Consider the following 26519-nt stretch of genomic DNA (forward strand, 5'->3'; position numbering starts at 1 on the left):
TCTCTTATCAGACATGCACCCTGTACAAACAGGCCGCCTATGTTAGACAATCTCTTGTCTTTACAGACTACCTTAAGGTCATCCCAAATGCACATAGAATTTGCTTTACTTCCCAAAACACACTTCATCTGCCATGCCCTAACTGGAGTTATTATTCACTTTTAAATTCAAAATGAAATAAAAATACCACCAACTCAAAACCACACCAGGATGTGTATTCCTACACAAAGTACTGAATACTGAATTGCTGCAACCTTTTGGCCAGCTGGCCCTCACACATGCAGCTAACTCAGTGAACTTTTGGAAAAGAGTGTTTGTCTTTTGTAATATTCTTCACCAAAACCTGTATAGAAGCCATAATAGTAAATGTAAAATATTCCGCATAGCAAAGCTTATCCCTGCAAAAACTTCAGACTGTAAGTGAATTCTGGAAAATGTCCCCCCCTTGTCACATTTCCAACAGTACGAATTACTGATCTGCAGTGGTGGCTACATATTCTTTATTACACAGGAAGAAAAGACTCTTCCTGGAGTCCAGTAACAAGAATTCTGTATTTATCTATATTAGGTTGACCTCCATCATTGCCCCCCAAACTATTTTTGGAAGCTACCAGTCATCTTTGCTTGCTAGAGGTGATAAGGTGCCAAGAACTGATTTAGTCCTTTTGTAAGGCCACGATGCCAATTTACTCTTCCTCTTTTTTTTTTTTCCCCTGCGCTTTTCTTTCTTCTTTTTATCCCCAAGCCCGTAATCTCATTCCCGTCGGTCTCATCCACCTGCTGCCAAGGCAGGCACCTTCTAGCGCCAGGGTTTTCGGGGCCGCAGAGGTAGGGGGTTGTGAGAGGAGAGGCGCCCGCAAAGCGTGCCGGGCGGAGCTGCGGCCTGACTGAGGGAAGGCTCACCAGACCCGCCCAGCCGCCCGCGGCACCGCAGGACCTGCCTGGGCGCCGCAGGACCTGCCCGTCCACAGAGGGCTGAAACGGACCGCCGCTTATCGCTGACCCTCCTCGAGTTCCAACCTTTTAGGCCCCATCCCCCACAGACCTTCCCAGCTGCGCCTCCCCCCCGGCCCCACGGCCCGGCCTCCTCCCTCACGCACGCCGAGACCGCTGCGCACGCGCCACGCCGCCGCGAGACCCCGCATGCTCAACACCGCCCGGGACAGAAGCACCACCCTTCCCAGCCTGCGCATGCGCGAGAGGAGGAGGAGGGGGGGCGGAGGAGGAGGAGGGGGCGCGGGCGCGGGCCCTCCCATTGGCCGTCACGGCCGTGCCTGGCGGGCAGTGCGCATGCGCGGGGTGTGGCGCGGAGGTTTGAACTGCGGGGCGGTTGGAGCCGGCGCTGACCGGAGGTAACTGCGGCGGGGGCTGCGGCCATGGCAGCAGGCCCCGTGCCTGGGGGCCTCCTCGGGGCGGCTTCTCCGCCGGGGCGGGGGGGGCTCCTTGCCGCTGCTCTCGGGCCCCGGGGCCGGAGTGCCTGAGCGCGGCGGTGGGGCTGGTTCGGGAGGGCCTCGGCTCCTTCCGTTCCCTCAGGGCCGCTCCTCCGCGGAGCATCACAGAGGGGCCTGCGGGGGCGTCCAGGGGGAGCCGGTGTGTCGAGTTGGAGGGGGAAGAGTGTGCGTGCGTCGGCTGGCGAGGAGGAGAAGGGATGTTCGTGCCAAATACTCGTGTGGAAGTGTCTAGTACTGAAAGAGCTGTGCAATGGCGGGCTCGCTGTTAGTAAGAAGTGGCGTTCCAGCCTGTCTGTTAGTTCTGCTTTAAGGTCTGGTGGTGCTCTCTTCCCCACCAAAACTTTCTGGTAGAAATCCTGCAGGACAAAAGAAAAAAACCTAGGCAGAGCAGGTGCTAAGGAGCCTGTGAGAAAGCTGCTGTTGTACTCCAGAGTGTGGTAGCCAAGGACTGTTAGGTGGATCTGCTTCCTGAACCATTTATAGTGTGCTCAGGTGATTCAAGGTGCAACAAGCAAGATTCCAGAGCATTTGGGGTTTTCTGCAACTCTTACATGTCAGTCCAGCTCACGTCAATCTAACCACGGTATAGTCACCATCAGGAAGTTTCACTGTTTTGAAGCATCTCAGTTATTCTTAGCCACCAGTCAGCAAAGCATCTTTGTAGGAGTTCTGATGTGTTTGGTGTTGTCCTTTAATACTGAGGGGGTACATTTCACCTAAAGTCAGTAGGTTTCATTTGTAAATGTGAATGCCCTGTGTGCTCTTCAGAGCAGGTCTCAACACAGCTAGCCAGAGATTTGTTCTTAGTATGCTGCACAGGGAAGTTAGTGACAAATAAACCTGTAGGAAAATAGGGATGATTCTAACATCTTAAGGAAGTGAGAGCCGAAGAGGGAGTAGGAATTGAAAATCATTCTGTTTTATTGTGTCAGGAAAGCTGGGAAGCAAAAGATAGGCTCTAGCAATCCAGGGACACGCATGCATACTCTACCAAATCCAGGAAATTGTAGCAAAATTTCACATTTTGTGGGTAAAAGGTTGATGTCTCTAGCATATCAAGGAGAAAATTACACTTATCGTGGTTGTATTTCGCCTAGAGCTAGGCGGTTTTGTAGTGTTGGTAGCTCTTGTGCTTCACTTGGAAGTTTACCAAAATGTCATATTTCTTTCAGTCCTAGCAGCTGGGTAGAAAGGCTGCTGAAGAATCTAATTTTTTTGTAAAACAGGAAGATAAGTTTTTTTATGATCTTCTAAAATCTATACATTACTTTGCAGGAAGTCATGACCTGATGACTGATTACACTGGCATACACAATACAATTAGTGAAACTGATAATGCACAAACTAAACTCAGAAGAAAATTGTTGATTGTGTTTTGCTAACTTTCTGCTTATGTTAATTTTTGGATTAAAATACTATATAAAATTTTATCAGACAATTTTTAAATTGAAAGGAGTTTGTGTTAATTTTTACTTGTACATTTTTTCTTCCCTTTTTAATGAAAGAAAGACTGGAGTTTTGATACACTGTTGTCCGTACATCTTCTGAGTATATTGTCTGATCTTTTTGGTGGCAGGCAGCTCTAAATGATTTCCTCTGAAGTTACTCTGTTACGTTATGCAGGATCCCTCTAAAATCTGTTTGTCAGGCAAATAAATTTTTCTTTTCTTGCAGGGAACCGGCTCTCAGATGTTCTTCAGCTGTTGGATGTTGATCTATTTTCTTGCCTCTTCGTAACTGAAGGATTGGAGCCCACATGACAACTGAGTAAAATTCTCCAGTCTCAGCTGAGAGTCTGAAAAGATGCAGCGAAGACAGAGTTTTAAGACCCAAAAGCAGCCTCTGCAAGTTCACCATAAAAATCAAACTGATCTCTCTGCATGGCGAAAAGGAGGGAGAATTGACCCTGAAAAAAATGTCCAGAATCATCAATCTCCTAACAATCAGAAAAATGACAGCAAGCAAGGCTCCCTTGAGCAAGCTTTGAGCTACTTTGAGAAAGGTAAGAGCAGTTTTAAGGTTAGCTACCAAGTACTGAAAAAATAACTGAATTCTTAATAACAACAATAATAAAAAAATATAATTTTACCTGCTGTTTTCCCTCTTCAGTGCCTGAGGTTTGTAATATTTCTTTAATGTCTTAAAAGGTTTTCCCCTTTCTGTTACTATGTAAAGAACCCAACAAAAAGGAATATATGTAGGGACAGTTCAGAGGAGTTTAAAATAGTTCGTTTTCAGTTCAGAAGTTGTTTCATCCTTGTGTTGTCTTTTTTTTTTTTCTTTTTTCCCCTAGTTCAAGACCGAGTTTCACTGAAAAAGAACAGTGTTCTGCAGAAACACTTGACTACTGTGGAAAGCATTGGCCTGCAAAGTGGGTTACCCCCTGAAGCATTTGATGTATTGCTAAACGTGGCACTCAGTGGCAAACTTGGTAAAATGTTTATATACTGCTAGTGTGTCTTCTGTGAATGTCTTTCCCCTCTAATCAAACCTGTTTGAGATAATGTGTTTATGGTGACTGTATTTTTAGGTACTTTAGTGTAAAATTAATCTTTCTGGCATGCTTTGGTGTAATTTCTGAGTTCATGCTAAAATAACCTCAGGTTTTGCTACAAGGGAGTGATATCTGGAAAAATATTATGGTTTGTTACAAATATTTTTTGAAAAGCTTATTTCCTTTGTTCGTAATTGCAGGTCTCTGAAAGGCTTAAAGTATGTCCTTAGTAACCATTGTGTCTTTGCCTTGTTGTAACTGTGTGGGTTTCTTTTCCCCAAGATCAAAATAATTGAACAAACCGACATAGTTGTATTACTGAAACTTGCTAAAAGTAAAATGTCATCCTAACAATCAATTGAGCAATGTCAGTGCAGCTCTCATGCTGCTTTCTTAGAAATGGTGGCCACTGTTTATACTTCTAAATAATTAAATACTCAATGAAAAAACCCCCTAAACTTTCCCCTCCCTCCAACCCAAGAGGAGCACACAAGATTCTTTCCCCATTATGCAAGTGGTTTAGTGCTTTTCTTGATTTAAAATTACTAGCTTATCTCCAGAACACTAATCTGCTGATGTTTGGCTGACACTCATACTCATTTGCTGAAGGAATTGATCGTTTAATGTTACCAGCAATTTGTGTTACTTTTGGTTGTCTTGCCAAGAGTTTAAAGGCTATTTCAATACTAAAATACTCAATATTCCATTTTCTTTCTTTAAGCTGGAAAGAAATATTTGTCATCGTTTTTTGAGGTATAGGTAAGTCCCTACTAGATTGCTGTGCACTTTTACTTCAAGCAATGAACCTCTGAATAATCTTGTCCGTAGGGAATTTTGACCTAAGCTGCAAAACCATGTCAAAGAACCTGATACATGGGCACCGTCTTATTTTAAATTGTTTGTTTTCCAGCTGATACAGTGAATACTCGCTTACTGAAGAGCCTGCTTCCAGCCTCAGTAATACCAGAAACTTCAGTGGTTTCATCTGTATCTTGGCTCTGTGTCAGCAAATGCTCAGGCAACATCCAGGTAACTTAGTAAATGTTTATAGTAGTTATTGCTTCTGCACAGGAATGATGAGGACACATTATTTTCAGGAAGAAAAAATCCTTAGGTTTTAATGTACGAGGTTCTTACATAAGATACTGTCATTTAAAAAAATTGGCAGAGACGCCCATTGCTGGAACACAGTGGGAACTGAGGAACACTTTTTAAGTGTGAGTTGGAAATTTGCACAGTTCCTCCTTGTCTTGTATCTCTGAATTCCTTAGGAATGGTTTCCCCACCAACATTTCTGTGAAATACTTCAGCTATGTGAGGCATTCCTCACCAACTTCAGCAAGGTATTCCTTAGGTTCTGTGTACCTTGGCCATGGCATACATGATGACATGACAATGTTAGCAAAACAGTCTTTTTTGTCTTCATGTAGTCTGCTCAAAGGTTTACATCATAGCATCATTTAGGTTGGAAAAGACTTTTAACATTGAGTCTAACCGTAAACCTAATGCTGCCAAGTCCACCACTAAACCATGTCCCAAAGTGCCACATCTACACATCTTTTAAATACCTCCAGGGATGGTGACTCAACCACTTCTCTGGGCAGCCTGTTCCAATGCTTTAACCCTTACAGTGAAGAAATTTTTCCTAGTGTTCCATCTAAACCTACCCTGGTGCAACTTGAGGCCATTTCCTCTTGTCCTATCACTTGCTACTTGGGAGAAGAGACCAACACCAACCTTGCTACATCCTCCTTTCAGGCAGTTGTAGAGAGCGACAAGGTCTCCTGTGAGCCTCCTTTTCTCCAGACTAAACAACCACAGTTCCCTCAGCCACTCCTCATAAGACTTGTGCTCTAGACCCTTCACCAGCTTTGTTGCTCTTCTTTGGACATGCTCCAGCACCTCACTGTCTTTCTTGTAGTGAGGGGCCCTCTGATCATATCTTAAGGGTTAGCACATGTTCAGAACTGAGCTGCTTTTTCCATTCTGATATGGCAGTTGATGCTCTTGGCGGGCTTTCTTCCACAGCTGAATTATCCCTGTACTGTTCATCTGTAGCTATCTGGTCGTCCTTGAGAGTGGCATGTATCCTTCATGATTGTGTCTCTTAAACTGTCTAGTGACTAGTCTGTCTTGCTTTTGCCCATCACTTAATGTAATATGGCTTCTTTCCTTCCTGCAGCTGCTTTTTTTAAGATGGCTGATCGCGGTGTTTGACTTCATTGATCACAAGGAACAACTTCATGCCCTCTATGGTTTCTTCTTTTCCTTCCTGCAAGATGAGAAAATGGTAAGGAGAGCTGAAGAATATATGGAATTGACAAAATAAACCTAAATGTTCATAAGTAGTATGCATATTAATGCTAGAGTTAGTCTGGAGTAGCTGTTGGTTAGAGACCATTTTCTGATGGCTGGCTTTTTTTTTTTTTTTTTTTTTTTTTTTTTTTGCATTCTAAGATTGCTGGATAATTTAGATTCAGAAACAGGGAAGTACTGTAGGATTGTTTTAGTTTCAGTGCTGTGGTCTGGTTGTTTAAGCATGTTTCCAAGGATTGCTATTCTGCATCACAAACAGAGTGACAGTATATTCTGTCTAAATTCCAGAGAGTGACTATGATGCTGCAGTCTCTGGGATTGCCTTTGATGTCAGACATCAGCAGGTCAAGTCTCCCATTCCTGGGGAGAAACTGACTTGCATACCTTGGGCAAAAAGAAAAAAAAACTTTTAGAGCAATGTTTATTTAAAGGTGAGGAACTCTAAATGGTGTTCTACTTAATTGATTTGAAATGTGGCTTAAATGAGAACAAGCAATCAGGAGATTTCTGCTATGGCAACTGTAAAATCCAGGTGCTGGAATATTGAAGTGTTTGGATTCAGTTCATATTAAGATGATCTTGCCAGTCATGTTAGATGTGAAATTGTTAACATTCTTTCAGTTTAGGATGTTTTGTGGTTAACTTAAAGTTCCTGAAGTTCTGAGTTATACTTCTTGCAAAGTTTTTAATGGTTTTAGGTTAACATTAGTTATAATCTTTTCATAAAACTGGATTTAAGTTCTTACTGTTTAAAATAGCATTTTCAGGCATGATGGGCCAATTGGAAATTGCACCAGAGTTGCTGTGAAACTAATCTAAGACCCTTACAGCCTCAACTGTAGTTAGAAGCTCTAATAAATTATTTCGATTCAAAGGTGCCTTTCTTTTTTAAAATGTAATTGTACTTTCACTGCTGACTCCTGAAATATCTAGACCATGTTCCAAAAAACAAGATCCAAGCTCACTGAGTAGCTTGATTACTATGGGGACTGCTCATAGTGTAGATAATGTTTTTAAATAAAATTGACATGTGACATGTGAAAAAACATGCTACTTTCTAAGGGAAGCAAGGTGTGCTCTGCCCCAGTGGGGACACAGTGATGACTTAAGGCAGCCAACTGAATGAAACTGTTAGCTTGTGAAGCCTGTATGTTGCTTTTAGTGTATCCTGGTTAGCAGTCTGCACCAGCAGGATAGTTCATTGCTGCCTTTTCTTTGCAGTGCCCCTACGTCTGCCACTTGCTTTACCTGCTGACCAGGAAAGAAACTGGTGAGTATATCCAATTGTATGAGATGGAATACCATTTTATTTCTTATTCTGTTTGCTGGCACTGCCTTTTCTTCCAAAGGAGCTAATGCAATGACTAGCCAATATATTGCTTTTAAGGTAAGGGAGCATGAGTGGTAGTTCAGCCTGATTTGTGTAACACTTTCTGAATAGGAAACCTGTCTGCTAGCCTAGAAATAAGACTGATTGGTTCTGCTCTTTGCCATGACTTTCTATAATAAAAGTGATGTTGCATTTTTGCTTAAATATCTGATCCAGTGCTTTTTAAATCCATTATGTTCTTGATTGTGTTTCCAGTCAAGCCTTTCCGGATTAGGAGACTGCTTGACCTCCAAGCAAAAATGGTGAGTTTATTTCAAATCTTGTAGAGTTTGAACTGTGGTTAATAATGCAGTTTGTAAGACTAATGTCCTTACAGGATGGAGAAGAGTGGTTAGTGTCTCAGGACAGGGTTAGACTTGGAATTGTAGGTTGTAGTTGTTGTAGCAGCAGGGCTTGTCCATCTTGCATGTGCATCGTTAATTTTCATTTGTGTTTTATGAGCCCATGGAAATGACATGCACAAAGCTATACGTTTTATGACTAGGTGTGGTAAAATCTCTGAAGCAAGGGGCAGCTTCATTTATCTATTACCATCGTTAATTTTCTGTTCAACTTCCAAGTGGTATAAACAAATGACTGAGAAATACAAGATTGTAGAGGATCTTGCTTCCTTTTTTGTAAGAAAAAACTGTATTATCACAACATGTTTTTGGAGCATTTAGACAGCAGAAGACTATTTTTCATAGTTTTGATTGTTAAACTTTTTATTAGAGTTATGACTACAGAAAGTTCTTTCTTCAATCCCCTTCCTATGGTATTTCATTTACATGGTTTCTGTTCTGCCTTTCATTTTCAGTTGTTCATCTATGGTTACTTACTGGCATGTAGCTTTAGAAAGCTTTTAGTAGTCACTGGGGTTTTTTTGCTTCTAGAATACAGTATTCAGTTTCTAGAATACAGTATTCAGTTTCTAGAATACAGTATTCAGTTTCTATATAAAAACATACCCCACATGTTTTACCTCTTGTTCTGCTATTTGACAGGGAATGCAGTCTCATCTGCAGGCTCTACTATCACTTTACAAACTCTACTGTCCTGAGCTGGTGACCATAACCCTTCCTGGGAAAATGAAGGTAAGAATTAGATTTCATCTACTTGGAACCAGTACTTATGACAGTATTTGTACTGAGCTTTCCACTTAAGCTATAATACAATTTAGTGGTGAAGATTAATTCTATTTCCTCTTTTCACTGAGTAATATCAGGTTTAGATGAGGAGTCCTGGCCTTGGGTTTTGTTCCCTTTTCAGCACAAGGAGATGATTTGAAATGGAATGGCATGTACCTTTTTCCTTTTGAGGATTACTTTAATCCTCCTTTTGGTGTTCTTGCTGGTTTTGACTTGTTTCACACAGTGTTAAGTTATTAAGGAAACAAACTGTCTTAATTGTACAAGGCACTGACCAATTTGCTGACTTTCTCAAGTACAAATAACAATGGAGAACAGTAAGTAACTTCCTACTTGGAAAGTCTATGTCACAGGAAAGAGAAAAAAGTGGGGAAAAAAATGTGGTAAGCTGATTTGTCAGAGCCTCAAGGTAACAGCGAAAAATATGACTCTTGTTTTAGAAAGGCCTATGTGTACGATTAGCCCCTTGACCAAGTAGAATATACATAGCAGAAACTGAATATATAACAGAAAATAGGAGCAGGTGAGACCTAAATTCTGCAACAAATTTTCTTTTGGTACTTCAATGGGATAGACTTAGGGTTTGGTTTTTTGGGGTTTTTTTGTTTTGTTTTGTTTTTTTAGAAGAGACATTTAATTTATAAGTAGGCAAGTTCTGTTTGTATAAAAGAATTTGTTTTATTTCAATCTGCTTATGTACTTATATTGCTCTATAAATTTATACTTTGCATTGTGTTGCACAGTCATGTGTTGGAGAATTTATATTTTTTTGGCATGCACAGAAGTAAATAACTAGCAACTAAAACCCAAATACATCTTCAGCTGTTTTTATGAACATGCTGTGTTAACTTGTATAATAAAAGCTTGATTACCTAGGCCCAAACCAGTCTGATACTTTTGTGATGATTTGGCATTTGATTAGGATTTAAAGACTGATTGCAACTGAAGTGGCAAAAAATAAGTTTTGTACAGAAAAGGTGTTGGGTTCATTTTTCCAGTTTTCTTTTTAGCTGTAGTATCCACATTAATTTGAGGATTCAATTACTCGTTGAATTGTTCTGTTTGGTGGATATCACTGATGCTGAATTCGGGAAGCTTTCCTAGTAACTTGCATAAGCATACCTTGGTTATGCTTTATTTTAATGTATGCTTGAGATTTATGCTATGAATTGATTGATCTGAATGAGGATTATAAATCAGAAGTGCTGGACATATCTTCTGAAAAAGGGAACATTATTTCAGGAGGAAATAAAAGTGTAACTGTTGAACTACAGTCAAAAGGTAGTGAAACTGAGGAACAACGAGAGTTCTGTGCTGTGAAAACCTAGCCTCTTGGTCTGTCAAACAGAGTTGAGTGTATTTACATCACTGTGGTGATGTTTATCAGAATAGAAAGTGATCTTTCTGTCATTTTGTCTTAGTTTGGCTTCTTGCATAGATGTCTGATTTATGTTTTCAGACTTACTTCAAGAATTCAGAGGGCCCATGGAAAGCAGGAATCAACACAGTAAGGCGAAGAAACCAGGAAAACTCTCCAGTGTTCCAACCACTGTTTTTAGGCACAGCCCAACCTCAGTCACGAAAAAGGGTAGGTTATGGGCCTGAGGTAGACCCTAAAAAGGTGCAAGGCAGCTGTTTTCATAATGAATATTGCCAAATAATGGGAGTCAGGCTTTATTGCAGCACTGGGGAGGGTGGAGTAGCTATACAGAAATGCAGCATTTCCATTATAATGAAAGCCTGGATACCATTTTTGCAAAATAGGGTCTTTATGGGAACACTGGTCACAAGTGCACTTGATTGCATTGGAAACCAAGTCATTGTTATTCATTTGTATTTCTTTTCTACAGAAATGGAATACCCAGTTGATTATACCTGCGAGCAGTACAAACACAAATAATTTAGAAGAGGACAAGAAAAAGAACCGTGTTGATTTGTACAGTATGAGTGAGTCTTTTCGAGTGGAGCAGCTGCAGACCTTTTCTCAGCTCCTACAAAATATCCACCATCTAGAAGTGAGTTTCAGGAAGGTCTTGGTAGGCTCACTGAACGTTTTGAGAGATCAAAGGATATTCCTCTATGCCCTGTTTATATGTGAATAGTGTGTGGGCTACCTAGTTCTAACAGAGCATCTAGTCCTACCTGAGGGTGATGAATGAGTCCTGGAGATGGTCTTGTTGCTGGTGAAAGGATTGGACAACTCTGACAGAATGAGATTCTCTGGCAGTTTGCTGATGTAAATACTGAATAACTCTTTTTTTCTTGATTTCTCTTGCAGTTTCCTTCCCAGATGGGTTCAGTGCTAACAAACCCTTTATTGCTTCACTACATGAATTGCATCAAAGATGAATCTATTTACCTGAGGCTCTACTATTGGATGGGCCAGACTCTTCAGGAAGGTAGGAACTTAGTATTAACTTGCATGGTAGGGAGGTAAAGGATGTCTGAAGCTTCACACCTTTCAACAATGGTACTTTGCTATTCAGATTTATAGTGATAATATATAGTGTTAAAACAGCTACTGGAGGAGAACTGAATTTTGTTTCTGATTGTGCTTATTCTTGCTGTGCTTATATTCAAATACAGTATTCTCTCCTGTTTAGAATGCACCTGGTGTGCCCTTGATAATAACCAAGATGAAGAAGAATTCAAGGACTTCCTGGAAACTGTCTACAAGACTGAGTGTTTCTTGCAGGTAAGTGCCTGTTTTGTGGAAGCCAAGGGTTTCATGAAGTCTTCCCTTAAAATACTTTTGGGACTTACCTGTTTCCTGTAGTATCTCTGAGAAGTGACAGTGTCCTAAGTAATAAAAATACATATTCCTATAGCGAGTCAATATTCTAGGGATGGCCTTGTTTTCTGCAGGAAACATAATTTGAGAATGACATTGAGAATGATAATTTGAATGTCCTGGTGAATTGTATGGCAGGAAGGAGGTGTAAGCCTGTTTCTCCAGGGTGCAGTGAGCATGGCAAGGTGCAGGCATACGAGATGAGTTTTTGAGTGTTCGTTTTCTGCTTTGTAGGAGGGATTTTCTTCATGTGAAGAGTTCCTGTATAAGAGCCTTCCTCTCTGGGATGGCTTCTGCTGCCGATCACAAATCCTCAGACTTGTGAGTTGGATCCCCCTTGGCAGCTTCTCTGGTATGTGTTGCAGATCCTTTGGGTGAGGCTGGACAGTGTCTGATCTTGGGGGACAGAATTTGTGCACAGATAGCATAATGCTTTCTCAATTCTTTCAGAAATAAAGTCACATCTCTATGATCCCCTGGCACAGTTCTTTTTCACATCGTCCCTTTACTTTAAGGTAATTTAAGTGAGTACAGTTGCTGTTTACTTCTAGTTGATATTGCTATCTGCACTTGTATCAGTTGTAGCAGTCTGAGGGATTGTATAGGGGACTTCTTTTGGGGAAGTCTGTGTCCGAATGAGGGTAAAATATATACTTACAACATAACTTTTTTTGGAATTTGAGTGCCTTTAAGATTTTTTCGGAATTAAACTAGGGCACTGGAAAAAAGAACTGATAGTATACAGGACAATAGTTGATTTGTTTTACTGCAATTTTAACTCGGTATTTGAAACTCACATTCTCCAGGAAAAACTATGTAATGCATACATTCAGTTCAAGGGGACATGCAGTTATCTCACTGCTATTTGTGAGGTCCTGAGAAACTCTTGATACCTTTCCTTATATACATGTCAATTCTCATGGCACTTTTTGATTAGTATTATTCACTTACGTAAATTGTCGTCAACCTGTTTTCTTTTTGCCTCTTGCAGTGCAGTATTCTTGAGTGCCTGAAAGAGCTGTTGCAGAATTGGTTAAATTGGCACGTGATTCATCTGGATTCAGAGTCTGACTCTCAAGTCCATTCTTCGTAAGTTTGTCTGAAATGAATGCAATACAGTGTTCTGTGCATGGTTCACTAGTGTATTTAGATACATATTCTAGCCCTATTACCTAGCATAAAGACTGACTAGAAGGTTAATAATGCTGTAATGTTTCTACTGTGTATTGTAAGCTACCTTGTGAATCCTGTTCTTTCTTTAAAAGTATTTCTATTGACACTGAAAATTGAAATGTCCAGAAGTCAACATCCTTGTAACACTGACAGCTGGGTAATAATGTTGGTTACAATATGTTACTAGATATATTGAAGAACAAATCCATGTTGCTGAACACTTAGTGGGGCAGAAGGATAAACTTCAACTTCTTTTTTACCACTTTTCCTTTTTACTGTTTGCAATATTGTGTCATGTCATTGCTGCAGGAATACCACCCATTCTGAACTACTGAACGAGGTGGCTGAACTAATCCACTTTGTTGGATGGATCTCTACTGTTGCGTTGCGTTTGGAAAACAATCCTACTTTCTTGCTATACTTCATCCTGGATTTCTATGAGACAGTATGTATCCCATTAATTTTGGCTTTCAAAATCCCAATACTCTAATACAGTTTGTGTTTTTAAGCTAGGGCATGAAAACACCTTCCTTATTATAGCTTACAGAATTCTGTGAATAAATGCAAGAATGTTCCAAATACTTGGTAGATCTACAGCTGGTTGCTGCTGTTGCATCCACAGGCAGAACTAAATATGCTGCTAGAAAGTGGTTGCTCTTAAGTCAGAGGTGTACTGTGGAAGGGGAAGTAACAATATGGCATAACGTGCTTTTTTAATGCTAATTTATAGAAAACAATGTTCAGTTCAATTTTAAACAACATATCCTGATCTTTTTCCCTTAAATGTTCCCTTAAAAAATGAATTTTTTTCCCCAGTTTGTCCTGTAGACAAACTAAGCAGCAACAAATAGGCTTAAGCCTGTTCCCTATTTTCCTCACATCCTCTCTGTAGATGTGCTTACTGCCATGTGAACTCCAGCCATGCTGTTGTTGCTCCTACGATTTGGACAAAATTGTGAAGAGTTGAAAAAACAATGATAGTTCTGGAATCTACTTGTAACTAAAATGTCCATTAAAAATGCACGAAACTAATGGACAATGACATTTGCATAAGACTGTGTTTAAAATAAATGCTCATTTTATGGGAATATACAGAGAATCATGCACCCTTTGATGTATGATTTTTGGTGCTCTAGCAGACAACTAGGGTTTGAATTTTTTCTTGATGTTTTGCTTATGTATTCAGAACTCTAGAGACTTCTAAAATCATGCAGTGGAGATATTAAGTAAAGAGTCTAGATTTCTGAAAATACCAGATATTCAGTTACATGCAAATATCTGCCTATACGTTACATGGTATTAGCTGTACCGAAGGCAAGAGGAAAGGTGAAGGTCTGGCAAACAATCTTTAGTGAAAAGTCTGTTATAAGATTAGGAGTCCTAAAACAATTGTTGTACCTAATTTAACAAAATGTAAAAAGTATCCATGTTCGGGATGGTGGGCTGTTACAGCTTAATTGTTTATGGTCTGAGCTGTAGTAACTAGATTTGTATATTCTTAGACCACTACTCTTCTGAGAATGATGTGTACCTTCCTGAAGAGCATACCTTTGGGAATAGTTACTGTGGCTAAGCTACAGAAGAAGCAATGTGTTAAGTTACAGCAATATTGCTTTCAATTATTTATCCATAATTTAAGACTGTCGTCATAGCTGAAGATCTTGTTAAATCTGCAGAAATTTTAAAATGTCTTTTTTACTTAAACTCAACCTTAAATTCTAAACATGAGTCTGATAATAAACCCACGTTTTATGACCATATCATCTTCTCTTAGAGCAAAGCTTTATTGTGTGTTCATGCAATTCCAGCAAGGTCAAATAGAAAGATTTAATTTCCTAGCTGGAAGAGGTATATGGTCTGTTTGGCTTGCTGCTATCAGCAAACCGGGCTAGGAACAAGGTCAGGTCTAGTGCAATCCCAGCTACATATGTCAAAATGATATAAAAGATCAGAAAAAAATGGCTGCTGCTTTTTTACAGGGATCTGGGTAGATTTGACTCAGCAAGTAACCATGTCAAAACATATGGTATACCTAAATGGTTGAAACAGAGACCAAGATATGAACTGATGAATATGTCTCATACCAAGGAGGAAACAAATGGAATTGCTTCACCCTGGCCTTACCTCCTAGGTGAAGTTGATGGAGCTAGCTGGAATTGCAGTGTCATGCTCTCTTTTGCTTCAGGGTTTGTTAATGGTAGTAATAGTCTGCCTGGATTTGCTTTCATTCCTGCAGGCGTGTGACATGTATCTGAGGTACAATCTGCCTTTGTTGATAATGCCTCCTGCTGGAGTTTTCTACCCAGCACTTCTCAGCATGGATTCTGTCACCTTGAATCAGCTCTGCTACATTATGTACAGGTACTACAAATGGTGTGGGCTGTACGGACTCCTTGTCTTCTCTTTCTATCTTTTGGAAATGAAATTACTTTGGTGTAAAATCTGAAATCTACTTTTTCTTACCATGCAAGGCAAAGGTGAAAGTTCCAGTTGTGTCCAGCTTTCATGATACAGGATTTTATAGCTGTAGTTCCTACTCTTCTTTTCAGTCTGTTATCCAAAATAGCAGGATTCTGACCTCTTTCCTAGTATTATTTCCATGTCTTTGGTATGTGAAGGAAGGAGTTCCCATATTGTTTTGCGAGAACTTAAGTCAGCCAGCTGGAATCACTGGTAGTTAACTATACAACTTCTCACTCCTGTCCTTTGACCACTAAACTTGAGCTTTTCGTTAGAAATTCTGTAATGTGCTGAGTAGGAGGCACTTCTGCCACCTACAAACTCTGTGGGAATGTGGAACTGCCTTGTGCTGCCTGCAGGTCCGAAGACAGCACTGTTTAGTGCTCTGCAGGATCCACCAACATGGCTGCGGTGCTTGGCCTTGTTAGTTCCAGTGGTTGCATCTGAGAAGAAGAGTAGTCAATTGCTGACAGCTGGCACAGGGTTCTCCATGTGGCTTTTTCTCTAAGGAGTTTGCAGGGTAATTAACATGACAGGATGGTCTCTGGGAAATAAGAGGAGCTAGTGCTTATTATATAGAACAACTGTCAAGTTGCGTTACTTTCAGTGGCTTCTGTTTCTCTGCTTAGTGAATGAAAGTCTCCCTTCTTAAAAACACACTGCATTTTTCTGCTGATTTTAAGGCTCTGTGTCAATTCTTGTGTATTGCCTTTATGAAGGTGACTGTCCCAGGCAAACCAGTCATGTTTTAGTCATTTAAGAGATGAATATTATCAGGTGTCTCCCTACTCTGCCTGGGAAGGGAGTTCTATGCTGATTGACAAAGTCCCTTTGAATTCTTTCTAATGTTTCTTTTTTACCAGTAAAGTTTGATGATCTCTCTCATGGAGGAAATAAGCTTTCTTCATACATTCCTCCAGCTTTTTTCAACACTGGTAGGTAGTAAAAATTTACAGGCCCTCAACTTTCTCTTTTGTTTGGTTTTTTTCAGGTATCGAACCAACTTGGTGGCTGCAAAAGAAAATGAGCTGAGTAAAAAGGTATTGTGGACAAATCTGCTATGTGCTAGAATGGACCTTATCAAGGGGTTGGGTTGAATGGAGGGGAGGTGCTTTGATGGCATTCTTTTAAGGATTGGAGGGAGCACACAACTGCTTTGAGGATGCTATTTATTGATTTGTTTTCTTGCCCCTCAGGAAATGGTGCAATTCAGGTTCAGTAACCAGACATACCAAGAGTACAACCAGTACATAACAGCTATGGTGGGTTGTCTGTGGACATCCAGTGTATTCCAGAAGGATATTCACCCTCAAGGTCTTCGTATGGATGATGAACTGCTGAAGAAAACCGCAGTGCAGGAATTCAAAAACAGTTTTAACATTGTCTACCACCCAGCCATGATGGGCTATGCTGTCCTCTTCCTGCAGCAGGTAATGGTATAGGCCAACATTTAGGCCTTTGGCATCACCAGTTGTTCTGGCTTGACAGTTTCTGTAGAGAAGTGTCTCTCGGTGTACTGGCTGATTTGTAGAGTCAACTGATCTTTCAGAAGCTGGTATGGCATTCTGTGTTTGTGTCAAATCAGTGGCACAATTTGAATAGTCTTTGTTGGCATGGTATGAAAGCATGAATGTAACAGTTTTAGATGTGAATTTGTGCTTATGATCATTTTGAGGATAGAACTAAAATAGCAAAATAATTAAATAAATTACTAATTCAGTAAAAGCTTTGCAATAGTGCATCCTGCCCCACAAAATATGGAGCGTGACCTAAACTTTTAAACTCCAGCGAGTCGAGAAATATGTAGTTAAATTGTATACAGGTGCGCATGGTAACAGTGCTTTCTGGCTCTTGCAGTAGCTTTTGAGAATCGCTTATTAAAAAAGAAATACAAGTAGCTACTTCAAGTACAGAAGTAAGATAATATGGTGCTCTCTTGTATTGTCTGATACAAGTTCTGCTAGAAGTCATCCTGAATTCTGGGTGCCATCATATATTCAATGCAGCTACTGAATGGTGAAGGGAGCAGCTTGCCAGAGTTGCTATTGTTCTGAGATGTGCACGCTGCTCTAAAAACCGAGGTTTTGTAGGGGGTGCACAAAGATGCCGTTTTGTTGCGATGAACACTGGTAGACTGAAGGTGTGCGTAGGTGTGGCTCCTGGAATGAAGCAAGGGAAACTTGAGGTTAAAGTTGAAGCAAAGAATGCTGGTTAGGAAGACTTCATAAATTTTACTTCCTTTATAATACTCAGTGTCCTGAATCTAGGTAGTTTGTCTCTTACTGCTGTTTAAACCCAAGTTTTGTCTTTGCCAGAGGCGGCTATTTTATTTTTGTTGTATACAACTTCTTTTCCTTGGTCTTTCTCCTGTTCTAGCAGGATTAGTTTTTCATATCTTTTGTCTAGATCCTTTCTGTTCTGAGGCTTCCGGATTCTTCTTTGTAGCTCTTGCAAGTAAAAAAAGCAACCCCAAAAACCTAAACAAACAAACCAACACCAAACAACCGAAAAAACAACCCAAAACCTTCTGGTGGAGAATTTTTGCATTCTTCCTACTGCAGAACCAAGAAAGATTTTGTTTAGCAGCTATCATAGTAGATACGTAGTTGCAGTGCCATCTTTTCTTAAACACTTCAGTGCTGAGCACCAGAGGGCACTGCTCTGCAGCACACTCAAAGAACACAAGCAATAATCTAAATGTCAATAGGTTCTCTCCTCTTGCTCTTTCTCATTGTTGGGAATTAAGTATTTAATGTTTTGAAGGGGTAGCTTTTACACTGTAGAGAGACAATGGTTAAAGATACTTATCAATATTCTCTGTTGCTATCCAGTAATACTGCAGCACAGGGCAAGAGGGTCTCCACATTACCTTGCCACTTACGGACACAGTATGATGCTGGAAGCCCATTCTGAAGCATGATTAAAAAACTGAATTTCTTTGCACACCTGCAATTCCTGATTTAAGAGGGGACTAAGCAGAGGCCCAGCAACTCTGGACATACTCTTTATCTGACTTGATACTGTTTTTATTCCTCTCCTTAAGGCTTGGCCAGATGATACCACCTTCAACTTCAGCTTAATTAAGGTAAGATTTCTTGTTTTAGTGAAGTGAAAACAAGCGATTTTCAGCAGCTATGTGGAAGAGGATGAGGTGATAATATTCACCAATTCCACAAATGCTCTATAAAAACTTTGAAAGAGGAAAATTCCAGCTGTAGACTTTGGCTCAATCTCTTAATAGGGCCAAGCATGAGGGCATCAACATCTGAGATGTTATGTATCTAGTCATCTGTGGGTAGTGGTCTGAGATTTGTATATATTTCCTCCATAAGTCAGTGCAGTATCAGGACAAGGCTGTTTGTTGTTCTCTGCAGGCTCCATATTTTTGGTGTACCTGAAGCAGAATTTCTATTATCAAGGAACTTAATATTAAATTCTGAGATGGATGTGTAGCCTTGTTATAGCTTTAAACGGGGATCTTCCACTGAGCAAATACAGTGGCAGTTTGTTTCCTTTCCTGTATCACAGTGTACTTCAAACCTGATCTGGAAGAATCACCATTAGTGATGAAAGGAAGGCTTTAATATCCATGTTCATTTGGTTCCTGACATCTTCACTGTTGATCCAATAGACTTTTCTCTTTTTAGAACTGGGATTTATAAACATCTTCAGTATTAAAAAAAGATCATGATTTGTCATGTTCAAGCTAAGAATGTATAATAAGTAAGTGAAAAGTTTGGGCACTTGGGAAGAGGACATGACCCTGTATACCTGTGGCTATTTACAGACTAGGATGGATGTTGTCAAATTGTGGAAGGTGATATTTGCAGACCTTTTCAGATTGGCCTAAGAAAGGGACTAAGTTATGTCTTGTACATCTGACTATACCTTCTGTTTTTATAGGGAAAGAAGTGGAACTGGTATCTGGAATATCTCTATGCGCATGGTTTAAAGGGCCTGAAGGTCTTTATTGAAAGCAGCATCAATCGTGTTTCCCAGGCCTCTCACAGTAAAGCAGGGAATGTGCAGGTGTGACCCTGGGACTCACTGGAGCCTTTTTATCATATGGATCAGGAAAGCAGAATATAATGGACAGTGTTACTAAGTCTTCCTTCTTCAGAGGAAAGAAACAGAGCAATTACACTTGTCTGCATTTTTGTACTGACATCTGTTTTAGGAAAGCAAAGACACGGAAGGAATGGCTGGCTTGGTTCACTAACACTGAACCCCCTCTTGTACCTGTTGAACTTCTCTGGTCTGAAGCTGCTAAGCTTATATGTTATGTATCATCCACATTTTTCATCCTTATTTTTCTCTGTTGGAGTAATTGCTTTGATTGAGAAACAAACATTTTCCATCTAAAAACTGCAGTGAGCAGTGCTGCTTCATTTATAACTAATGTTGATCCCTGACCTGCTCTGCCTTCGTCGACAGCAGGTTATGAGAAACAATTTAATCAGCCTTTCAGGGATACCATATATGTACTGGATTGGAGCACTACGAGTTTACCAATTCCCTGTTGTACCGTGTATATACTGGCTTTTAACAGGCTGACCAAACTGACCTTCCTGAACTTCATTTTCATTATGAAGCTTGCAAAAGAGACTTTTTGCTAACATTGCTTCTAATGTTCTTCTAATGAAGCTGGAAAATTTGGTGCTCAGTTGATGGTTTGTTGATGGTTTATTGATGATTGAGCACTTGAACAGTGTCGCCACCAGCTCACCATTTTCTATTGATAAGTGCAAAGGTAGTTTTCCCGTTTGTGGTTTTAGCTCTGTATGTGTTGTATATTATACTGTACATATATATAATTTATATTCTGTAAAATGTTTCCAACGTGCCATTTTGAAGGAACTCTGCTACAAAATGTATCTTCTCCTGTCAATTCATTTTTAACACTGAGTAGAAGTTGGGAGAAGCTGAACTCAGGTCTCCAAAATCTGAGTGAACTTTATTTCACTGCTGTAAAACGAGATTGTAACCACTTGGAAGATGAGTCAGAGTATACTGAATGTTGCATTTTGAATCTGTACTTTGATCCTGTAAAGGAATCAGTCCTGAGAGTGACTCCAGAGCCACTAACGATGTGTTTGGTTTTTTCATCCTCTCAAAATCATACTGGCTCTAGGTTGAGTACCATACTTCTCAGCGCAAATAGATGATCTGGTTAATATGTGTATATATATTTATATGTGTATATATATTCTCCAGAGAATAAGAAAATCTTTCACTGAAGACTTTGAAAGAGAGAGATTTGCAGAGAGATCTGCTTAGACTAAAGTATTGCTCTTTCTCATCTGGCTGTGTTATTCCAGCTAGTATAAGTGGAATGCTTATAATTTCTGTCAAGAGAAACAGATCTTCAAAAACCCTGATTCTATTTTCTCAACAGGGGAAACTCTACAAATTACAAATTCCTCCAAGTGGCTATGTTTCAAGATGTGGTCCTAACATAGAACCAGTTATCTCCTTTAAAGGCTGGTACTATTGTTTTGGACCGGCTCAGCTTGTTGGCTGAGGACTATCCCAACACCACTGGCTGGCAATCCCTGTCATAGTGTTGCCTGTTGTTTGTTAGACTCGTTAAAGGTTCCAGCTAAGGACCCAAGAAGTAGACCTCTGTAGCTCCATACTTGTTTTTATAGTTTTTCTATGAAGCTACCTTCAGAAAGGTATTGGAAATGCTAGCACTTACACTGGAAAGCCTGTGTACTGCATTCCATAAGGACAACTTAATCCTTAGCTCTTGTCCTTACACCATACAATTGTCTTCAGATGTTGACCAGACTTGTACTTCCATATTGCTGCACTGGGATTCTGTATAGGAATAGGGCTGGAGGGATTGACAGCCCTAGGGAAATATGAGATGGAGACATGGACCCAGTTATGGATCTGTGTACGGCAGACTCATTCAGTGGGGAAAGGAGAAAATACAGAACACCTCGAAGAAGCATTTAGTTCTGGCTAGGAAGACAGACTTCATGTTACCTGGGTGCTGTTTGGAGTTTATGTGGAAGGAGCAGAGCTCTGTATCATTCCTGTCAGACTAGAAGGTGCTGCCAAAGTCTTCATTTCAGTTGTGAAACGTGCCTAGATTCGTAAGAGTGTGTGTGATGTATGTAAATGTATTTAAAGAGTCTTACAGCAGAATCCTTTAGGATATACTGAATGTTGTATAGTTATTGGTCCGAGATCAGTTTTCCCTTGAGGTTGGTGTTTGGTTGAGAAAACACAGAACAAGCATCACAGGTCTTTTATTATACCCTGTGTTACAAAAGTCTTCAAACAAATTATGTACAATTTTGTCATTCAGGTGCACAGGCTGGATGCTTAGGGGTGCAGAAATAAAGAAACAGGGCAGATAATTTTCCTTTAATGTCAGCTTTGTTGGCCAAGGTGGCTGTTTAAAATCCTTCCCATGCAGCAATGATGTGCCTAGGTATTACTGATCACTTGAGATGACTTTTAGCCTCTTTGTACACCTTGGTAGTTCTTGTCTTTTCACAGCTGGATATTTTTTCTTTTTTCTCTAAATGTCTGATTTTATTAACATTCCACTTGAATGGAAGAATGGTCCTTTTAGGGAGGAATGTGCTGCTGTACCTCTTCCTTCCTCCCCTGCCCCACGCTTTACCATCTAATCACCATGGTAAATTTTGTAGACCATTTTCTATTACAGGCATGTGCTCAGAGACTTGGCTGACCACAGCATCTGCTCTGAGGACTAAAATGCAGATAGTTGAGACCCATCCATTTCATGGTAAGTGACAAATCAGTGATTTACTTCTAGTGCCTGTTTCTGCCCGTTGTAAGGTGCTGCCTGTATGTATGTATACACTATGAAACTAGCAGAAACAACTGCTTTGTGGTACTATTTGATAGGAATGATGCAGGATGAAAAGTTCATTTAAGGCTCGCTCACATGTTGTCAACCAGCACCCCAGAATATTTCAGTTTAGGTCAGGCCTGCAACCTCCCTCCGAGGGTATTATATTCAATGTGATTCACTAGAAAGAAAGTGCATGCTTTCATGTCACTTGGGTCTGCTCTTGAGTGTTTTTTCTTTCTAGAGGATGCTGTTTCAAGGTCCAAATTTCTAGTATCAGCAGATGTCAGGGAATGCTGGTTTGTGTCCTGTCTACCTGTCAATAAAAGTTGATGACTTGCTCCAATTCCTGTCTGGCCTCCCTTCTCAGGAGGCTTCTACATGCTTTCGATTTAGGGGTTTTGTAATACTACAAGCAGGCCAGGGCAGTGGTCATTTCAGCTTAACCACATTCTGCAGCTTTTCTAGTAGCCTATTTGGATGCTTCCAAAAAGTGAGGCCTTTCCCTCTAAAAAAATCTTTGAGTGGGTATTAGATAGGATTTCAAAGTACAGGGCCAGAATCCTGTCTGGGGTAAGCAGGCATAGCTCCACCAATTTCTAATTGGATCTATGTTGAGTTGCACCAGCTGAACATCTGGTCCACAGTTCACAGAACCAAAGCCATTAACCCCTACCCTGTCAGACACATTAGCCTGAGCAGTATGCATCTGAAAATGCAAATGCCTCAGGCTAGAGTTAAGCTGAATTCTTCTGAAGCCATGTTTGCTTTGTGTTTCTGTTAATCATTATCTTCTTTTGTGGGGAGAGACTCATTTGTGTATTTTTATGCATCAGGCTGTGTTGCCCTTTCAGAGAGAGCTTGCTCTGAGAGTTAATAATTTCAACCTGTTTTCAGCTGGAATGAAGAAACTGGTTCTTCTGTGTCCCTGCTTTCTATTCTCTTGTTGGCCTACTTCCCTCTGCTTGCATTTTGCATTCCTAATGCCATGAATAAATCAGGACCCAAGGATTTAGAAGGTGGTACAGCTGTAGCCACTCAGAAAATTGAACCTCTGAGGCTTGTACTGCAACTCTTAACAACTGCCAATATGTGTGCTCCTGAACTCTTCTAATAACATTTAACTGGTACCAAAATAAAATTCACTTTGGCCTTTTTATATAATGTTTTAAGTTTTTTGTGCCTCTACCCAGTGTCTCCTCACTTGGCTCCCTTTGTCTTTTAGTTAAAGCTCAGTTATAAGCCCTTTAGGGCAGGGCAATTGCCTCTCGGCTGCTGTGACAAAATGGTTTATCACAAATCTTTGCACAGAGGATCAAAGAATAAGGGAAACTGAGGGATCTGACCTGGCTAAGGGTTCATCTTTACAGAATCACAGCACAGTGAAACTCCAGTCTGGCTGTGGTCCTAGATCCTCTGATAACTTGTCATTAATAATACACACTGGACTGCTTTTATTTGTAGTGCTGTGGCTTCTGAGAGAGAGTGAGGGAGCTCTTTATGTGCTCTTTAGTCAGAGGATACATCCAGTCTGGGTGAAGAACAACAGGCATTGGTAACAAGCTTGCTCTGGAGGATTAATATCTTGAAAGAACAACGTCTCCAAGTATTTTCTTTGTGGAAAGATTATTTATGTTGTACCAATGCCTTTCCCTCATTATGGCTCTGCTTTTTAGAATAAAAGTAATGATTCTGGTCTGATGATGGTTTGATTTCACCAAACTTTGCTTTTGACTAAGAAGGTCTTTTATGACCTTAGCATATGGTGACATGGTTTTTGGCACAGGATTCCCGAGATCTGTATCTAGCTGTTAGACCTGCCCGAGTAACTCCCAAGTAATTATAGTTGGCAAGGGAGGTATTGAAGTACATAAATAATGTTCAGTAAAGTGCAGATCTTGTGATGCTGCTTCATTTCTCTGCTTCTCAGTTTCCTGTCTTGTAGGAGTAAAAAGTCTGCACAGCAGAGGGTAAGATTTTAAAAAATGCCTTAATTATTTTGGCATCTAATTTCCACTTTCAGGCTCACCGCAGTCTTGCACAAATGTAGAAACAAACAGTTGGTCTTCAAAAAAAAAAATCTGCAGATACCTTACACAGGCTCTAAATACTATTTTAACCTTGACTGTATTTCGAAAACTGTAGGCTCAGAAGTGATCCCATTCTACAGCTTAATGAATGCACATGCATCAGGCAAGCTTTGGTACCTGCCAGAAATGTGACACAAAGGAGACTTCTAGTACAAGCTAGGTGGTGGGATATTAAGTCACTGTAATATGGTTGAGCTCCTGAGCCTCAGGCATTGGGTTTAGGTGCAAATTGCAACAGATACTTTTGAAAACTTTATTCTCTGCCTACATCATTTGGGGTCTTCCTTTAAAGAATTCAGTGATAAGCTTCTCGTGTATATGTATATTTTTATATGCAGCTGTATTCCCATGCAGTTTGACTTGCTCTCCTCCAGTATCTGTGCTGCCTGTAAGTCTTGAGTGTGATCTCTGCAGGAAGAGGTTGCTCTCTGCAGGTTTTCTCCCAAACCTCTGTCTAGAGTCTCTAGGCCTGTAACATTCCCATCATAGTTTGTTGTACACGGATCACTAGGCAGTTTCCTTTCTCTTAGGGCACCTCTGTTCTATGTCGAAGGCAGCTTCTGTACGATTGCTTTCCTTCTCCTTTGTGTGCACGGCCCAGTAAATAAGGAGGGGGATGGAAAGTACATTGTAAATGTGTTGACAGCTTTTGAAGAACAAAACAGCCCCTGAAACTGCCTGTCTGCCTTCCCCTTCTCTCCTGCATGTTTTTTTTCTTTACTACCACTTTCTCCTTTCTCTTTTCTTTCTCAGTCTCTCCCCCAAATTCTTTTACACTCTTTTGACACCCACCCCTCATTCTTTTGGTGCTTGCTGCTCTGAAAAGATTTCCTCTGTCGCCTATAGTCCTTTTCATTCCTCATTCAGGGGGGACTGTTTCAATCTCTAGGCAGGAACAAATGAAAAGGGGGATTCATTCTGTTTCTGAGTGCATGTCAGCTGTCTGCTTGTATCAGTTCTCTACCCATTCTTCTCTCTCACCCCAGGTACTGTGCTGTTAGAAAGTATCCTGCTGTTTTTCTAAACACTTTTGGTAGGGTCAAATCTGTGCTTGGAAGATTTTTGTGCTTTTGATGCTAGCAAAGGAGGTGCAGTTATTTATTTGACATCAGTTATTTAAACAAAAAAAGGAACAGGATGGTACAATATCTGGGCCACTATTCTTAGATTCTCGTCAAGCTGAATTTAGGGCCCCTAATTCTAGTTTTGCTCCTTCTTGAAAAAAGGCTTTTTGTGCTCTACTCACAAGCATGTTTGCCTATCTAATGTACTGGAATTGATGAGCAGGTCTGTCCCTTTGTGTGAGATATGTTCCTTCTGGCTTTCCCTTTACAGGTAGGCACAGTATAACCACTGAGATCAATGATTCTGCATCAAAACCGAATTACTGTTGTTTTGATACGGACGGCTGTGTGCGAACTCAGTTGACAATCAGAACGACAATCTCTTACTTCAGTTAGGAGGAGACCCAGATGAGGGAGCCCGATGTCTCAGGAAAAGAGGGATTCACAGGCTCTTGGGGAGAAATAGGATTTCTTCCAGCCATAAGGGACCTTGTCCCGGCTCACAAGCCTTTCACCAAACCCTTCTTCAGCAGCTGGATCCACAACAACATTGTTGGTGTATGGCTCTAGGGAAAATGCTCTCTTTTTTGTCTCTTCCTTTATTCTTTTAGTAAGGATGCGCTTTCATATATATTCTCAGTCAATGTTTAGCTCTGTTCTTCGGTTTAGGTGTTTGGGGTTTGGAGACTGTTAGGTAGGATATCAAAGACTTGTTTCTGCATGTAGGAACTTCACAACCTCCAACTGCTTCTCCAGCACTAGTTGGGGAATTCAGCTCATCAGGCTCTACCAGCTGTTTCTCTGCTCAAAATGCCGCATGGGTTCCTCATCAGAGGTTGCTTGACAAAATGCTGCAGCACTCTTTGTGCAAGGAAAGATCAGTGGAATACAGTTGTATGAACATGCTCTAACCTACTGCCTTCCTTGCTGCTGCTGTGTTGTGCTCCCTAAAACCTTTCTTTGCTTTGCATTCTGTGTGAGGGATTTTTGACAATTTATTCCACACCAGTAAATTGTAATCTTCCTTGCACAATCTATATTCTAGATTAATAGGTAAAGGATCATTATCTAAGATATTTTAATTGGGATAAATTGATAAATTTGAGCTTTACTCAGAAAGGGAAAGAATCTAGCAGTTTCCAAAGGTTAGTAATATCACTTCTTCTGTACAAGAGGGAAGATGATCCTCCTCTTTCAGAAGATGAGATTTCAAAAGGAGGGAAGTTGCAGTGTTTGAAGAGGAGACAGAGTGCGTATTTTGGGAAACAATTCTCGTGTCAAGGTGTCGGGGTTTAAGCCCAGCTGACAACAAAGCACCATGAAGCTGCTTGCTT

The 26519-nt window shown here is 40.5% G+C and overlaps 1 protein-coding gene across 1 annotated transcript; it reads left to right on the forward strand.

The window, feature by feature from the left end:
• Positions 1–1243: 1243 nt before the first annotated feature.
• Positions 1244–22377, forward strand: CENPI (centromere protein I). The gene is made up of 21 exons (XM_029997396.2): positions 1244–1352; positions 3126–3453; positions 3745–3882; positions 4856–4974; positions 6128–6235; positions 7483–7531; positions 7847–7893; positions 8635–8724; positions 10238–10366; positions 10629–10793; positions 11057–11177; positions 11382–11473; positions 11804–11921; positions 12020–12084; positions 12561–12658; positions 13052–13187; positions 14979–15103; positions 16194–16242; positions 16399–16632; positions 18246–18287; positions 19106–22377. The coding sequence occupies exons 2-21, from the start codon at positions 3255–3257 to the stop codon at positions 19235–19237; spliced, it is 2256 nt and encodes a 751-aa protein (XP_029853256.1). The 5' UTR covers positions 1244–1352; positions 3126–3254; the 3' UTR covers positions 19238–22377.
• The last annotated feature ends 4142 nt before the right edge of the window (positions 22378–26519 follow it).

Source organism: Aquila chrysaetos, chromosome 21 (assembly GCF_900496995.4).
Source record: "Aquila chrysaetos chrysaetos chromosome 21, bAquChr1.4, whole genome shotgun sequence".
Classification (NCBI taxonomy): domain Eukaryota; kingdom Metazoa; phylum Chordata; class Aves; order Accipitriformes; family Accipitridae; genus Aquila; species Aquila chrysaetos.

Excerpts from the sequence above, each read along its gene's own strand:
- CENPI (XM_029997396.2), top strand. The coding sequence starts at position 3,255 with ATGCAGCGAAGACAGAGTTTTAAGACCCAAAAGCAGCCTCTGCAAGTT. Across the intron at positions 6,236-7,482 it reads TCCTGCAAGATGAGAAAATG|TGCCCCTACGTCTGCCACTT; the intron begins GTAAGGAGAGCT and ends TTTTCTTTGCAG. Across the intron at positions 11,922-12,019 it reads CCCCCTTGGCAGCTTCTCTG|AAATAAAGTCACATCTCTAT; the intron begins GTATGTGTTGCA and ends CAATTCTTTCAG.